At 45.6% G+C, this 16,574-nt stretch overlaps 1 protein-coding gene across 3 annotated transcripts in view; it reads left to right on the top strand.

Moving 5' to 3' along the window:
* The first annotated feature begins 3,203 nt into the window (after positions 1 to 3,203).
* The window catches only part of MAP3K21 (mitogen-activated protein kinase kinase kinase 21), a 58,902-nt gene continuing 45,531 nt past the window's right edge, over positions 3,204 to 16,574 (top strand). For all 3 annotated transcript variants that reach the window (XM_033099554.1, XM_033099553.1, XM_033099556.1), the window contains exon 1: positions 3,204 to 4,269. In XM_033099554.1, coding sequence (XP_032955445.1) covers positions 3,471 to 4,269 — 799 coding nt within the window. In that variant the 5' untranslated portion in view covers positions 3,204 to 3,470. The remainder of the gene's footprint in view (positions 4,270 to 16,574) is intronic.

Raw genomic sequence — 16,574 nt, 5'->3', positions numbered from 1 at the left:
ATTCATCATTGACAACAAATTTCATGGTTTTCCATGATTCAATAGTCTCACTTTGTTCACTTTCAAGAAAATATCTTCCAAATATCCGAATGTGTCTATCAGTCATTCTTTCAAGTAAAAATGGTGTTTCATGAAAAAAAGTGACTAAGTTGGCATACAGCTAAAAAAAAAAAAAAAAAAAAAAAAAAATCACTGTGAAGTGCTTTTTCATAAAACAGCCATCATACTGGGGTATGCAGCAGAATTTTTTTATATGTATTTCCCATTTTGTCACATAAAATATGAAAGAACTGTACTCAAGAGTCAAGATTTAATGAAACTAATAATTTTTACTGCTCTGTCAAGGACATTTCACAATGAACCTGGCATTTTTTTTCTTTCACTGCAAGTGTGTCACATTGAATAATAACTACTGGTACAATCTGATGTCATTGCCTTGACTTGCTGTACTAACCATTGCCTTTGCACCATCAGCGCAAATGTCAACAGAGTCAAAAAAAAAAAAAAAAGAAAATTACACTTTAGTATAATTATGAAATAGTTTTGACCTAGTGAAACCCCAGAAAGTCTCAGGGATCTCTTGGGGCCCACAGACCACACTTAGAGAACTGCTGAGTTAAGATAATAGGGGCAGTGATAATTCACTAGAGGAAGATTCCCAAAGAGAGGTGATTCTTAGGGGCTGGTTCTCTTTCCAGAGCCAACATGGACAAATCCAACCTTGTTTTTTAAGGAGAGCAATTCCATACAGCTATTCCCTCTGTTTTCCCTAACACTAATCCGCTGTCCTTTTTGTCTGATCTTTTACATTTTTTTGCCTTGGTTTTTATTTTCATCAATCTGTTTATCACCAAGGTTCTGTCTTAGCAGTCTGTTATTTTTGTGTTACTGTCTACCTGGGGAACGCGCTGGGCTGGGCAGAGTGGGCGTGGTTACAGTACGCACCTCAGAGCAATGCATGACACCCACGCTACTAGCCCAAGTGTAAGATCTGGGGGGTTAAAAAAAGATGCAAAAGTAACAAATGATGAGTTTTGGGATAATCATGCTTAGGCAGACTCCCTTCCAGGACAGTTTCCTACTCAGAGGCCCCAAATGGGGAACAGGTCCCAGGGGATCACATTGCTCGAGGCTCAAGGAGGGTCTACAGGATGAGTGGGGGTGTGGAGAGTTGTCACCAATGGGGACAACTTAGTACCAGGTGTGTGAGTCAAGCGAGGTCTCAAGTTTAGCTAAGTTAGAAGGCTCTGCAGCCTGATCCCTCTGGAACTGGAGAGGCTGGATCCTGGCAGGCCACCCACAGTCCTTGAAGGGCTCAAAGAGTCTGCCAGGGTGAATGGAATGTCACCCAGCTGTGCACGGGCTTTCTAACTCAAAGGGAAACGCTGGGTCCCCCTGCTGTCTACATGGCCCAGAACAGTCCTCTTTAGTGTGTAATATCAGCTTAGAGAATTACTTCCAAAAGTAAATTTCCTCCGTTCCTGCCCTCCTTTCTGAACTCCTGATTCTGACATCCCAACTGGAAGAGCTGAGTTTTTATTGAAAACTTAATACGTGCTAAGCATCTTCCCAAGCCTTTACATCTATTAGCTCATTTAGTCTTCACAAGCACCCTATGGGCTTCCTACTATTTATTATTATTCCCATTTGACAGTGAGGAAACAGAGCCACAGAGAAGTAAAGTAACTTGCTCAAGGTCACACAGCCAATAAATGGTATAATTTAAAGAACTGAAAGAAACTGAAAAGGCAATACATTTTTTCATTATGTGATTCACTGCTATACATCTTATCGCCATAAGACCAAAACAGTCTCTCCGTTAGCAGATAGTAAAGGACCCACACTTCAGGAAACTCTGGCTTCCACAGGACGCTCTCATTTCTTTAGAATTTTTAGAGCTGGGCTCTTGTCTTTCTTTCTAGCCTCATCTCCTGCCACAGGAACCTTTCTACCTCTCGCAGTTTCCTGGGCCACGACTTATTGGTACTCGCGTGCCTTTGCTTAGTGCCTGGAATGCGCTTCCTCTTCACTATGAATCCGTCGTACTCAGCTCCAGTGACACACCACAAAGCACGCCCAGCGAGTGCAGGCATAATGAGTGGCTCCTTCTCTTGAGCGCAGGACATTTGGCTGATTCTTCTGCCACAGAACTTTCTTTATTCTCTTTTATCTTTCTCTAGCGCAGGGGCTTTGTAACCTCCCATCCTTAGCATGGTGTCTTACACATAATGCTCAATAAATATTAGTGAAATTAGATGTATTCACACCTCGCGGGGTTCTTCCAACACCTCCATCAGATAGAGAGGATATCCACGTGTCTCATCGTATAGAGGAGATCCACGTGTTTCATCAGACAGAGCGGAGATCCACGTGTCTGTGGGTGGGTGATCACAGCCTGTCATGATTGTGGTGGAAACTGTACAAGGGGTAGGATGGAGGGAGAATGGGGTAGAGAAGGGAAACCCGCTGTGAACTGAGCCCAGTAAATACCCGGTAAGTGAAAAGTCAGCATGCCAGCGAGAACCTGAGTCTCTGTGCACAGACTCTCTTGCGCTATGCCCCTTTCCCGGAAATATGTAAGGCTAAGCCTCTAGCACCCAGCCGTGGCCAATGCCTCCTACACCCAACCTGTGGGTTCCTGGAGACAGGCAGTCCTTTCCCATTGGCGTAAACAGTAAAGACAAACGCGGGGGTTATCTGTCCAGAAGGAGGAGCTTCAGGGCTGCACAGACCGGCGGCTCACTGCGCGGGGATCCGTCACCTACCCTATCTAGTCAGTTCTGGGCTGCGCGGTGGATTCAAAAGGTCGCAGCCGGGTAAGCTGGTTTGGAGCCGCGCTCAGATTTGCTCGGCAGCCTGTTCTGGGAAGCACCGTGACATTCGCGAACTTAAACCCGCCTTCGCGTCACGCCCTACAGCACCGGATGGTCTTCACCCGCCGCCAATACTTTTTTGAGAAGCGTGAACTCTGGAAGCCTTATCCTTGGCTTTATTTAAGCTTTTGGGAAAACATTTTGCTGCCCTCGGCTGGCTCCGCCTCCCGGGCCACGTGGGCGCAGCGCACCCAAGCCCCAAGCCCCAGCCGCGGGGTGGCGGGGCCCCAGAGGAGGCGTGGCGGTCCCGGCGCGGTGGGCGGGTCCTCGTAGGGCGGGCCAGGCCCGGAGGGACCGGCCCAGGCGGCGGCGAGGCCGAGCGAGCTGCAGGCCGGCCGCAGGCCTAGCGCGCCACCATGGTGCGACAGCGCCCGCGGGCTCGGGGACCGCTGCGGCAGCAGAGGCGGCCGAGGAGGAACGGGGGCTGAGGTTGGGTCCTCCGGGTAGTGGGTCCGCGATCCCCCGCCGTCCCGGAGCCCCGATCCCTTCTCCGTGTCTTCCCGGGGCTCGGCGGCGACCCCGCCGGACGATGAGCGGCCGCCCGGGTGGCTGAGCCCGTCGTCCCGCGCTCCGCCCGCGCCCTCACGGCCTCCCCCCATGGCCTTGCCGGGCGCCGAGGGCGCGGCCGACAGACCGGTGTCCCCGTCCCGGGGCGCCCCCGCCGGCTCCGCGTCGTCGTCGTCCGCCTCCTCCAGCGGCTCGGCCTCGGCGGGCGCGGGGCTGTGGGCAGCCCTGTATGACTACGAGGCGCGCGGCGAGGACGAGCTCAGCCTGCGGCGCGGCCAGCTGGTGGAGGTGCTGTCCCAGGACGCCGCCGTGTCTGGCGACGAGGGCTGGTGGGCCGGCCAGGTGCAGCGGCGCCTGGGCATCTTCCCCGCCAACTACGTGGCGCCGTGCCGCCCGCCCGCCCGCCCGCCGCCGCCGCGGCCCGGCTCGCCAGTGCACGTCGACTTCGAGAGGCTGGAGCTCAAGGAGCTCATCGGCGCCGGCGGTTTCGGACAGGTGTACCGCGCCACCTGGCAGGGCCAGGAGGTGGCGGTGAAGGCGGCGCGCCGGGACCCGGAGCAGGACGCGGCGGCGGCGGCCGAGAGCGTGCGGCGGGAGGCGCGGCTCTTCGCCATGCTACGGCACCCCAACATCATCGAGCTGCGCGGCGTGTGCCTGCGCCAGCCGCACCTCTGCCTGGTGCTCGAGTTCGCCCGCGGCGGAGCGCTCAACCGCGCGCTGGCCGCCGCCAACGCCGCCCCGGACCCGCGCGCACCCGGCCCGCGCCGAGCGCGCCGCATCCCCCCACACGTGCTGGTCGACTGGGCAGTGCAGATCGCGCGCGGCATGCTGTACCTTCACGAGGAGGCCGTCGTGCCCGTCCTGCACCGGGACCTCAAGTCCAGCAACAGTAAGTGGGCGAAGGCGGGGGTGGGGGGGACGCAGCCGGGTCCCGCGCAGCCCACCACCCTGCCAGCGCAGGGCGGCTCCCGGAGCCTACTGCCAGGTGGAGGAGGCGGGGGCCAGCGTGGGCGCCAGCAGCACCTCCTGCGCAGGCCTGCCAGGGTTCAGAGGTCCAGCTAAACCTTCGGTTATTTGGAGCAGGTGACTCGTACCTTGAGATGTTGCTTTTGGGCGCCTTTTTAAAAGGATCAGACTTGCTTGCAGACGAAACAGTTGTAACAATCTGGATTTTTCTGGAAACTACACGGTGCTGTTTGGCCTTTAGGTACAACAAGTGGTTCCTTTGGGGAGAACTTTGCAAACCGAGGCCTTCCGCGGATTATGCGGAACCCGGGGCCCTCCTTCTGGCCTAGTGGCCTTCATCCAACTCCCTTTTCCTGCAGCTTCTCAAGTGCTTGTTGAAGTCGTCCCTCTAGCACTTTAAATATGGCTTCGTGTCCTTTGACGTTTCTTCGGTCTTTTCATTCAGACGTCTCTGCACATGAAATATGATTTTATCATTGGTTGGGTGGCTTGAGTGTCCGTGAATAGTCTCCCGACCAGAAACACCAGTTTGTGCCATCCTGTGTATTTGGGTTGATTGAGAGCAAGGTCATTGTGGTGGCACAGGTACGTGAAATCCTGAAGACTGAGCCTGTATCATTTACTTTGTTTAGAAATCAGGGCGGATTTTCCAGGTATCAATAAAATGACAATTGAACCAAACATAAATTGTTTCACCATATAAAAGAGCTAATAGAACTGCTTTTTAAAGTTGGTTCTTGAATATGGGAAATCACTTAATATTCTTAGAATGAGATGAAATCTTACGACTTGAAAGGATGCAGTCAGAACTGGCATTGACTTACCACAGCTGCGTGTCTCTCAACCTTGTAAAACCTGCTGGGACAGGAGCTAACTCAACTGGAAACATTGTCCTTCTCCAAGTCTGCAGAAAGAAGAGTGACATGAAGAAATGATAAATTTGGTGTATGTTTGTGTAGATTTTTTTTTTTTTTTTTTTTGCCTATTCAGAATCCTTCAGCCCTGAAATTTACTTGAAAATGACTAATGTAGCATTTTGATTATGGGAATTATAAAGTAATTCGAGTGTTGGTGACTACATATAAGCACTGAATACTTTTCTTTTCGGTTCTCTTTTATGACTCCCGCTAAGCCCTCGTCTTATTTAGATTGCAACTGCTTAAATACCAAGAGCAGATTCTAACAAAATATGGCAGAGAAATGGCAAAGGTAGTGTGTATTCTTAGAGTTCTGACAGAGGCCATATGAATGATTCTAGATTTACTTTTGGACTGTGTACAGTAAAGACATAGCACAAATTTTAATGTAGTTATTTTTGTAAATGCTTCAAACCTGACACAGTCTTCACTGCCAATTGGTGCCTATTTACTAAAATATGCTTTTATGCAAAGAAACGTTTAACCCGCTGCCAGAGAACAAGGCCTGTGTGGCCTGCCCATGAGTCCTGTAAGCTCTTTTCCCGTGACGTCCTGCTTGCCTGTGTCTGCTCAAAGTTGTCTGCAGAACCCGGAATTTTAAGGACGGCAATAGCATCTTGTGTGCTCTCGCTCTCAGCAGTCGCAGCATTCCTGTGATACACCCGGAACCTGGCATTCTACAGACTCACACTCTACAATGTGATTCTGTCGCACAACTTCAAATCACCAACACAGGCAAACGATTCAGGTTGGATTGGTCGTTAGACCAAAACGTCTGTGTTATTGGGTTGTAGTAATACATGGGGCTCCTGTTAGCTGACCACCAGGCACAGCATGTTTGCTAGCATCTGTGAAAGCACAGAAAGGGAGAGAACAATCCACATTCTAATCATAAACTTTTTATATAAATTTAAAACTCTTAAAGAACTAATACTATTAAATAGTAAAACAAAAGAACATGACCTTGGAATAATAACTATGGTTAGTTTTTATTGACACTGGAAAAAATTTGTGCAGTGGAACCATAGACTACTGTGCACATGACAGATGTTATGTAATTTGAAGGTGATTATATTCTGCAACTTAGTGTTTGAAAGACTTTTCACCCTCAAAATAAATTGCTAAACCTCCTGGAGCATTTTAATTTCTGTCATCGTGAGGCAGGGTTGCGTTTTGGTTTAAACTGTTGCCGTTTTTAAAAGACTTAATTGGGTAGGTCACTAGCTTAGCCCAATATGTGTTACAATATGACCATTACTGTAGCTGTTAAATTACTGTGGCATGAACATTAAAATAGGGCCTAAAATGTGCAAATCGCAGTGCCTCATCCATTGTTTATCCTGGCTCTGCGGTGTTACTTATTCAGGGAATAACTATAGATGCTTTGGAATTCTCTTAGGATAGGTGAAGCCATACTTCTTGTTCTATTACAGTCTGTTTTGTTTGACTTTATTGGTTATTTGCTAATGGTGGTAGTGAGTTAATGATAATGTAAACAAGGTTTTAAAACTCAATATTGAATTGTATTTTCATTTGGTAGTCTACACAGCGAACAAAGAGCCAATATAAGACTACTTGGAACCAAGGTAGTGGAAATTACTGTTTAAAACAAATGTTTAAATTTGTCAAAGGAAGATATGGCTCTTGATAGATTTTCTTTCCTTTTTTCTCATCGGTCTTTTTCAGCTTTATCGTATCGTTTGAAACAGTGTTTATGTTGAAATAAGAGCTGATATGTGATGTGTACCTTTTCCCTTTTCTAACAGAGAGCAAAAGATTGAAACTTGAACAAAATTAGCAAGCTTTAAGCATCATTTGTGTTAAAATACACTAGGCCCTGTCACTCCCGGAACACAGAGTAAGTAGAAAACAGTTTGCTAAATCTATCTCTATGCATCAACTAGAGAACAATGCAATGCAACTTTGGGTTATCGTGAAAATGGCCAGTTTTATATGCATTATGAGAACAGGGAAAAATCATCGTGAGCTAGAACTCATGTATTCACCACATTTGAGTGCCCACCCTGTACCAGTCACTTCTGGGCCCCAGGGACACAGTGGCAAACCAGATGACAGTATCCCCATCGGCACAGGGCTTAGTCTGATGAGATAGATGGCAGTCATGCAGTGGCAGACATTAGCAAGTGCTATCAAGAAAATAAAGCATGGTGGGGGCAGACAGTGATGGGTGCAGGGTGATCAGGAGACGTTGCTCTAAGGAAGTGACACAGAGACGTGGAGGAGGAGGAGGCATGAGTCAAGTAGAGGGAAGATGAAGCCTGGGGACAAGGCCAGAAGGCTGAGGCGGAGCGTGGAGAGGGCAGCAGATGTCAGTGCGTGGCCCTGGCAGGCGGTGACCCACCTGGGATCCCCTCTGAGTGCCGTCTCCAGGAGCCTGAGCATTTTGTGCAGAGGAGTGGTGTGATCTGATTTCTGTATCTACAAGGTCACTCTGGCTACTCTGGAGAATGGACAAAGACAAGCTTGGCCTGAGTGAAGGTTGTCAAGGTTGACCAGGCCAGAGCAGGCACTGGCTTGGCCGAGAGCCATAGAGGACGTGGTCTTCAGGAAGTTACCCGGAAGAATGAAGATAAAATATAGTACAATACAGGAATTGCTGAGATGGTATGAACGATTAGAATTTCGTCTAAGTGTTTTGCTTATTCTGGCATAGTTTAGGATGGGAAGAAGATTGAGTGGTGTAATTTGTGGTTCCTTTCTTTCTGTTTTTCTTTTTTTTTTGTAAGAACACAGTCGCTTACTGTGTTCTACCTCTTTAAAAGTAGAAAATGAATGTTCTTCGAGAAGCGGAACCACAAATTTCAGTAGCTGCTTACTTTTGTACTTTTTATTTCAATGATTAAGCAACTTTTTATCCTGATATTTTGAGCCTTCTGGGAATAATTATTATCTATATTATCTACCACAGCATCTACAATCTACAAATACACACAGATTACTTATTATGAAATGCAATTTAGAGCTCTAACTAAAAGAAACTACAAAAGGGACCTAATTTTTTTTTTTAGCTTTTCCCATTTATACAATGTAAATAAAGGAACTATTTGAGAAAATTATTACAAACGTAATCTCTAAGGTGCTTCAAAAGTTTATAAAAGTGCTTTGGAGGAGCTATTAATTATGCTGTGATCGTTAAAAGACATGTGTCGTCTTCCTTCTCGAGACGTGTAGCTTCTTGTCATGGCCACTTCCTGTTCCCAGGGGCGCAGGGAGCTCAGCCCGGATCTCCCAGTGGTGACAAAGAGCTAATCTACTTCTGAAACAAAATCAGCTAAAGGACAGATTTTTAGAAGACCAGCAACCACAAAAGGTCCCCCATCCACCATTTTCATGCTTGCGTATTAAAAAATCAACAGGCCATTTGTCATTTTTTATAGTTGTGAGGAGGCAGCTATTTAGTTCTGGATTGTGCAAATGTACTCTTCAGTGTACACATCTGGGCGTTTTTGGAGTCATTGTCAAGTATATCAGCACAGAAAAGGGAAGAGGAGGGGGTGGTCCACTTCATGGATTTCAGAAGGCGGTCTGTAAGCCCTGCATTCTTATACACAGCCATGTGAGTGCTGAATTTTTCTACAATAATGCAGTTACTGGAAGTCAGTCAGACCTGTGTTTGAATATTGGTGTCCTCATTTATGAGCTGTGTGACCGTAAGCGAGTTCTATAACCTCATTGAACCTGAATTTCTTGATTTCTGATACTGTCTACTGAATTTCTCTCTTGGAGATGGACAGAAGTCCTGTAGGAAAAAAATCTGTTTAATGTTTCTTTAACCCTTCCAAGGCAGTTGGGTAAATACTGGCATGAAAGCAAAGGGCATTTCTGGGGAACAGTGAGTAGCTGGGTGTGGCTGGGATGAAAGGTAGACGGGGGTTAGTGGGAAGGAAACAGGCATTTAGCTTGTGCGAGACGTGAGTGAGCGCCTTGAATGCCACGCTAAGTAAGATGTGTGGACTGTCTGAGGGCAAGATGAGCCGCTGAAGGTTTCGAGGAGGAAAAGTGGTCCGATCTGCTGAAAGAGAAGCATCGACAAAGAAAAACGACAAGTTTGGGATCATTTGCTTTATGACTCGACTATCACAGGTGATCAGTGGGGCAGTAATAAAATATCAAATACTTAGACACTGGTTTGACGTACATTGTTGATCATTTATGACCGAGCCTGGTTTTTATAATCACTGTTTACTTAGTGAGTTAATTTAGGGCACTTTCTCCTTCTGGTCACCAGAGTTAGAAAATAACGCCACTATGTCTGGCTGATGATTTTGACTCCAGATGTCAATGTGACTAACCTCAAACCCTCGGTAACACTTGAGGGGCTCCCAAAAGGCGGACACACCTCAGTGAAGGAATTTTCCGGGGCAGGAGGCGGAGTTGCCTGGGAGGCTGGGAGAACTGTGCTGATTTTGTTTCCAAGCCTGAAACGTAAATTTGTACAGTTGACGTTTAGTCAGTGTGAATTTAGTTATTTCTTAAAATTTGTCTTCTTCAAATATCACTTCATGTTAAGTTCTTTAACTAAATAATACTACTAACAGGAAAAAACAGCTAATATTTATTTAATGCTTATTAGGTGCTGGGTACTGCCCAAACTTTATGCTTATTTATTCCTCACAGCAACCTTTTGAAATAGGTAATTTAATTATCCCCATTTTACAGATGAAGAAACTGAGTCAGGAATTAATAGACTTTATCAAGTTCATTGGGCTTATCAGAGAAATGAATCTAGGGCCTCTAAAGCCAGAATTTGAGCTTTTATCTTCTCCAAATATGGCCTAGGTGAGTAGTCCTCAAATGTTTGTTATCAGGACCCTAAAAAGCTTTGGTTTATGTGGGGTATAGCTATTGATGCTTACCATGTTATAAATTTAAAATGATAAATTTAAAAATATTGAATAATATAAAAATAACAATAGACCCATTACATGTTAACATAGCATTTTTAAGGGGGAGTAAACCTCTTATTTTCCAAGACAATTTCAGCAAGGAGAATGGCATTGCCTTACGCTTTTGAAGCTCACTTTAATGCCAGACTTAAGGGAAGACGGATGGATGTTCATATACGCTTCTGTATGTAATCTGTTGCCACCTTAGGGTCGCCCAGGGGACCCTGCCCACACCTTCATTCCTGGGGTCCCTGCCCACACCTTGGGTCTCTGGAGACCCTGGCCATGCCTTGGGTCCCAGGGGTTGCCGACCACACCTTGGGTCCCGGGAGTGCCTGCCCACGCCTTGGGTCCCGGGAGTGCCTGCCCACGCCTTGGGTCCCGGGGGTCCCTGCCCACGCCTTGGGTCCCGGGAGTGCCTGCCCACGCCTTGGGTCCCGGGGGTGCCTGCCCACGCCTTGGGTCCCGGGGTCCCTGCCCACGCCTTGGGTCCCGAGGGTCCCTGCCCACGCCTTGGGTCCCGAGGGTGCCTGCCCACGCCTTGGGTCCCGGGGGGTGCCTGCCCACGCCTTGGGTCCCGTGGGTGCCTGACCACGCCTTGGGTCACGGGGTGCCTGCCCACGCCTTGAGAACCCCGAGACTAGATGATCATTTCTGTTGAGGAAGGATGGCCCACTACAGAGGATAGCACCTCCATACCTACTGCTGCATCAGAAGTAAAATTCCTGTCTCATCTTTGGATGTTCGGATTCCCAACCATTGACTTTGGTTGGGAATAAGTGATGAATTTTTTTCTAACATTTTATTTAGAAAATCTTGAACCATGCAGAGCTGAAGGAACTGTAAGGAAGCACCTATACACTCACCACCTGTAGTAACATTTATTAAGTTGCTTTAACACAAATCTAATCCTATCCACCCATCAACCCATCTGAGCTTTTGAAGCACCACTGTGTGTGTGTGTGTGTGTGTGTGTGTGTGTGTGTGTGTGTGTGTGTAAGCTTCTGGATGACTCACATGTAGAGCTCACATTAGAAAGTGCTGTTTAAAGGACCAGATTTGTGGGTTCCTTCTTATGGTTATCTGGGTTGACATAAATTCTTCCAGGGCCACAGACAGACTATCCCAAATCCAGTATTAACTATCTAATGATGGTGGGTGGTTGGTCACATATGGCACCAGGTGAGAGTGTGGGTGGCTTATCCTAGGCTTGTGTCTCTGGGGAAAGGAGTATCTCTAAGAATTTGTCCCTGTGACATTGGGAGACAAATGTCTGAGGTTTGAGCTCTGACCCCACTACTCACCAGCTGTGGGCTCGGGGACCCCCACTGTCTGAATAGGGTGATGTGAGGATCAAGTGAGATAGGGGGGGCCTGGAGTTGGCACACTTTCCCTGTAAATGTCTAGAGAATAAATATTTTTGCTTTTCGGGCAACAGGGTCTCTGTTGCAACTGTTATTATACTCTGCTATTGTAGCAAGAGCATCCAAAGACAGTATGTAAACAAATGAGTATGTCTGTGTTCCAATAAAACTTTATTTACAAAATCGGCATTGGCCTGGATTTGGCCTGTGGGATGTAGTTTGCTGACTCCTGGTATATATCAAAACATTTAGTAAAGTGTATGACACAATCTAAATGAAAGCTGGTGCTCATTTTTGGATGTTGTTTGGAAACACTTTGAGTACTATTTCCTGATTTTTGTGTGTGTGAACTCATTGATACTTAAAAGTTGTCTAGAACCCTTTATAACCTAAGGACGTTATTATTGCTCATTCTGCAAAATACAGTGCCACAGAATCATATGTTTATTCATCTTGGTTGGGGGTGAGGGTCTTTTCAGTTTAGTAACTTGCTTGTTCCAGGCCAGCCAGCAGTATGAGGAAGCAGTCCTGAGCTTTGTTCTCTGCAGGAGTGCTGCCGTCTGCATGCTTTGGCAGGTCTGCTGGTAACTTGCATTGAGAGTTGAGGGTCAGGGAGGAGGCATGAAGCACTAAACTGCTACTGTAACTGTTTCACTCCCAGGGTCAAAACTAGTGCATTTCTAAAGCTCTTGGAAAAAGAGCAAATCAGACTCCATTTGGGGAAGTATGTTGATTGCATATAGGATGTTTCAGTTACTACTGGCTTAATGTGATTTTTAAGGACTTTATTTTGTTTCAAGTTTTCTGCAAATATTGAATCAAATAATATCAAATAGATTACTTTCTCTTTACTAGTATATTAGTATAGACTGTTGTGGAAGAGTCCTCCCTCAGTTGCTTTTTTTTACATACCTTGACTGCTAAAATACTAAGGTGATGGAAATATAGAACTAGACTTTCATACACAATGAAATGTAAGAAGTTGTCTCATTAAAACTGAGTATTGAATGTGACTATGAAAAGGTTTGTACAGTGGCGTTTGTTTTTGGCGTCAGAGCAATATGAAGCTAGTTTAGCTGACCACGTCTATATTTTCTTTACAGAAGTTTCTTTCTTATGTTTAGTAAGCTCACTCGTTCGTTCATACTACAGTTATTTATTGATCAGATACTATGTGCCAGGAACTCTCCTAAGCTCCTGGTACTCACGAGTGAGCACAGCAGAAACAAATTCTTCTCTTCGTGGAATTTACATTCCAGTGGGTAACACAGACATTAAACAATAAATAATAAAAGATGTAGAATAATAAAAGATGGCGAGTGCTAAGTGCTTAGCAGAAAAACTCAAATTGCAAAGGAGGCTGAATATGTTGTGGTACATACACACTTGAAGTCTTAGATTGTATCACTAAGGACAAGTGGATGATCAGCAAAACCAAAAGAAGTGAGGAAGCGGGTCCCCCTGGCGAAGACACTCCTGTACTGGGAACAGAAATTGCAAACCCCCAAAGCAAGAGGCCGGTGTGACAGGAGAGCCATGAAGGACAGGAGGGTCATGTAGGTCCCGCCAGGCCACTGACTTCACGGTGACACCGGAGAGTTTTGAACTGAGCACTGGGATCCCACTGACTGCAGTTCTGAGAGTAAACTGGAGGGGCCAGGGTGGAGATCGCACGTGGGAGTCATCAGAATATAGAGAGTATTGAAGCCCTGAGATTGGGTGCCATTGTCTGGGGTTTGGTGAATGCTGACAGAAGAGACCAGAGGTCCAAGCATGGAGTCCTTGAGGGCTCCTGTAATTAGAGGTCAGGGAGATAAGAAGGAACCAGAAAAAGGAGCAGCTAGAAAAGGAAGGAAAAACCAGGAGGGGTGTGATGCTCTGGACGCCCCGGGGGAACCTGTTTCGGGAACAGTGATCACCTGTATCAAATGCTGCTGACGGATCGGCACTCAGATAATGGTTTTGTTCTAAGCATTCTTAAGACAGACTTCATGTCCTCATAGTGTTTCAGGAGCGCAGAGGGGAGTTGGTTTTCCATAATGAGTGGGTGACTTCTCATCAAAAAACTTACAATAACTCATCTTCTTCATACTCCTTTCCCTTACAGTACCTATTTACTCGTTCATGTAACAAATACTCAGTGAGCGTGCAAAAATGCTAGTTGCTGGGCAGTCACAGTGAATAAATAAGATGAACGAGGTACAGATTGTCTCCTTCAGTTGCTTACGACTTATCTGGGGAGTTGAGACTAACAAGTAAAGTGAGGCAGCACTTACGTGGAACGGGAGTGGCACGGCTTAGGCGCAGTCCACACGCAGAGGAGTTTTAGCTGAGGTTATGCAGGAAGGAAGGTGCTGGGAGGCAAAGCTATTTATAGATTCATAGGATAATTGGAGCAAGAAGAGAGTGACAAAGGTGTCCATTTGTCTTATGGAAGAAGAAGCTGAGGTCCCAAAGGCTGATGGACTTGGGAGGGGTCTCAGTTCATACTGATGGGAGCCCAGTACTGGTGCCCTGGTGCCTTGTGGGAAGTGGGGTGCCCAGTGTGGTTTTCCCAGAGGGTGGGGGGGCAGGTGGTCCACACAGCAGGTGCAAGGAGGCCTGGCGACAGACTGATGCAGTGTTGTGTTCCTTAGAAGTGGCTTTTAGTACCCAGAATTATTAGCATGTAGGGGTCATTTTGGAGAGTTGTGCAAAGAGCTGAAAAGATCATTTAGAATGCGATTGAGAAGAGCCTTGAAAGCCAGGAGGGTCTGGATTTGATTCCATAGACAGGAGAGTGAGTGAGTGGTGTATGTATGAGGGGATAAATGGAGGGAAATGTGAGAAATTTCAGCGCTATTTGGTAAACGTAGAAAGTTATTTATTCACTGTTAGTGGCTGATTGTTCAGAGTTGAAATTCACAGAGTCACCTTATATCTTAGAGGAGAGAAGGGGTGTTTGTTAATACATGCTTTCACAGTGTTGCTTTTCTCAACTTGTTTTCTTTCTTGTGAGTTGTTTTTTTTTTTTTTTTTGGTGGTAATATATTCCTAGTTAAAGATTAATTGAAACAAACTCATTGGACTGAAATGGAATTTGGACATAGCAATCCTCTAAATGTTGAGAAAATAGAATGGATACATTATAATTGCTTTTAAAAAGATGTACATTGTATGCCATAATTCTGAAAATACTGAAGTGAAACTTCAAAGGAGCCGGGAAATGGGGTGCCCCACGGCTGAGTAAGTAGACTAACTACAGGCTGTGAAGGCTGATTGTGAAGGACCTGGCTGACCGGGATCAAAAATCTACACTGAAGTCGCACAAAAGGGGCTCAAGCACACGTCGCTAGGTTACTAACAGGAATTTGCCATTTCTGTGGCCAAAACAGTTGATTTGCCCGGTTGGCACATTGTACCTTCTGGTGGGTAGCTAGCTAGTGCCTGTCACCCTCCCCCGGGAGTGACAGGAAGCGGAAGTTGGCCTCCAACCTGTGTCCTTAGGCTGAAACCTGGCCAGCTGCCCCATTATGTTACCTGTCGGGACACTAGCTATTTTTGGTTTCGGTCACTTTGCCCAAAAGATAAGGAATTTCAGGAATTCTGCTGAACACCTCTGAAATAGACTCCAAAACAATGGGCCTTTCAGGGAACTCTAAACGTTTGACATTCAGAGTGTTATTTTAACTTGTTTTCTGTTAGTTCAAAGCGTGGAGGTTCTTAGCTCCTGTGGAAACTTTGGACTTGGGGTGGGGGAGGTGTTCTGAGACCATCAGTACAAAGGCTGCTAACAGTACATTGTACCATGACCTTTATTTAGAAATGCAATTAATTTTAAATATGTAAGTTTTAGTTCTCACTTTTAGTTATGTTTTCACTTATTTTGGAGCTGCCTTTCTTCAGCCTTTGCTTCTCAAGGGCTTCCAGGCCGGGACTGGGGACGTGGAATTGTTTTAATGCCTGTTTTAATCCATAAGGTCTTCAAACCTTCCCATTTGGATATTCGTAAGAATGAGGGCATAATGTATATGAAAGTGTCCTGGAAAACAAAGATTTATAGAATTGAAAGCCATTTGATCATTAATTCGGGGTCTTTCTTGGTGGTAAGAATTATCATTGTTTAAAAGTGAAATTAGTAGTATTATAAGGGAAAATGTAGTACAGCTGATACGTAGCTAATAATATGTATTTTTTCCTGCTGTGGTTCAAGCATGTAGAGTTAGCTATTTACTTTTCTTGATAAATATGAGGAGTAAAGACTGAGAAATAAATATACCTTAAGCTGACATGGAAGGAAGGGTAAGTCAAAAATTAATCTCCGAAGCAAGATACAAAATGAAATGTCTGCTTGTTTTGCCCCCTTTCTATAACTGATAGCATGATTGGTAGCACAGAAGATGGGGGAGGTGCCCTATTTACCCGAAAATAAGACCTAGCCAATGAGCACTAATGTGTCTTTCTTTTGGAGCAAAAATTAATATAAGACCCGGTCTTATATTATGTTAGATAAGACCCTGTCTTATAGTAAAATAAGACCGGGTCTTATATTAATTTTTGCTCCAAAAGACATTAGAGCTGACTGTCCGGCTAGGTCTTATTTTCAGGGAAACACGGTAGTCCTGCAGATGGCATCTAACACAAGGTCGGTGTTTGTAACCATACTCATATGATCTTGGATAATATTTCTAAACTGTAAATGAGGTTATAATCCCCACTTCATAGAATGGTATGAGGATCAAATGAGAAATGTGTGGAAACAACTGTAGAGGATCAGAAAATGGTAGGCGACATTCTTATTAGAACTGGTGATAATTATCTAATTATCATTAATAAAAACTATTCCACTGAACATTTGATGTACAAGGTACTGTGTGCGGTGATATTGGGGAACACAGGGGAAAGTTATAAAATATAGTTCCTGGGATTAAATAGTTTGTATGTAATTTAGGGCCATAAGTTTTAAGTGAAAAGATAACTGACAAAACAATATATGGATAATGAATGATTATGAAATAGTCACTATTTTGTAGGATGCTCTAGAAAAGTTTCCAAAGAAAG

The sequence above is a fragment of the Rhinolophus ferrumequinum genome, chromosome 27, assembly GCF_004115265.2.
Source record: "Rhinolophus ferrumequinum isolate MPI-CBG mRhiFer1 chromosome 27, mRhiFer1_v1.p, whole genome shotgun sequence".
Lineage (NCBI taxonomy): Eukaryota > Metazoa > Chordata > Mammalia > Chiroptera > Rhinolophidae > Rhinolophus > Rhinolophus ferrumequinum.
This window is presented reverse-complemented; position numbering and strand designations above follow the sequence as displayed.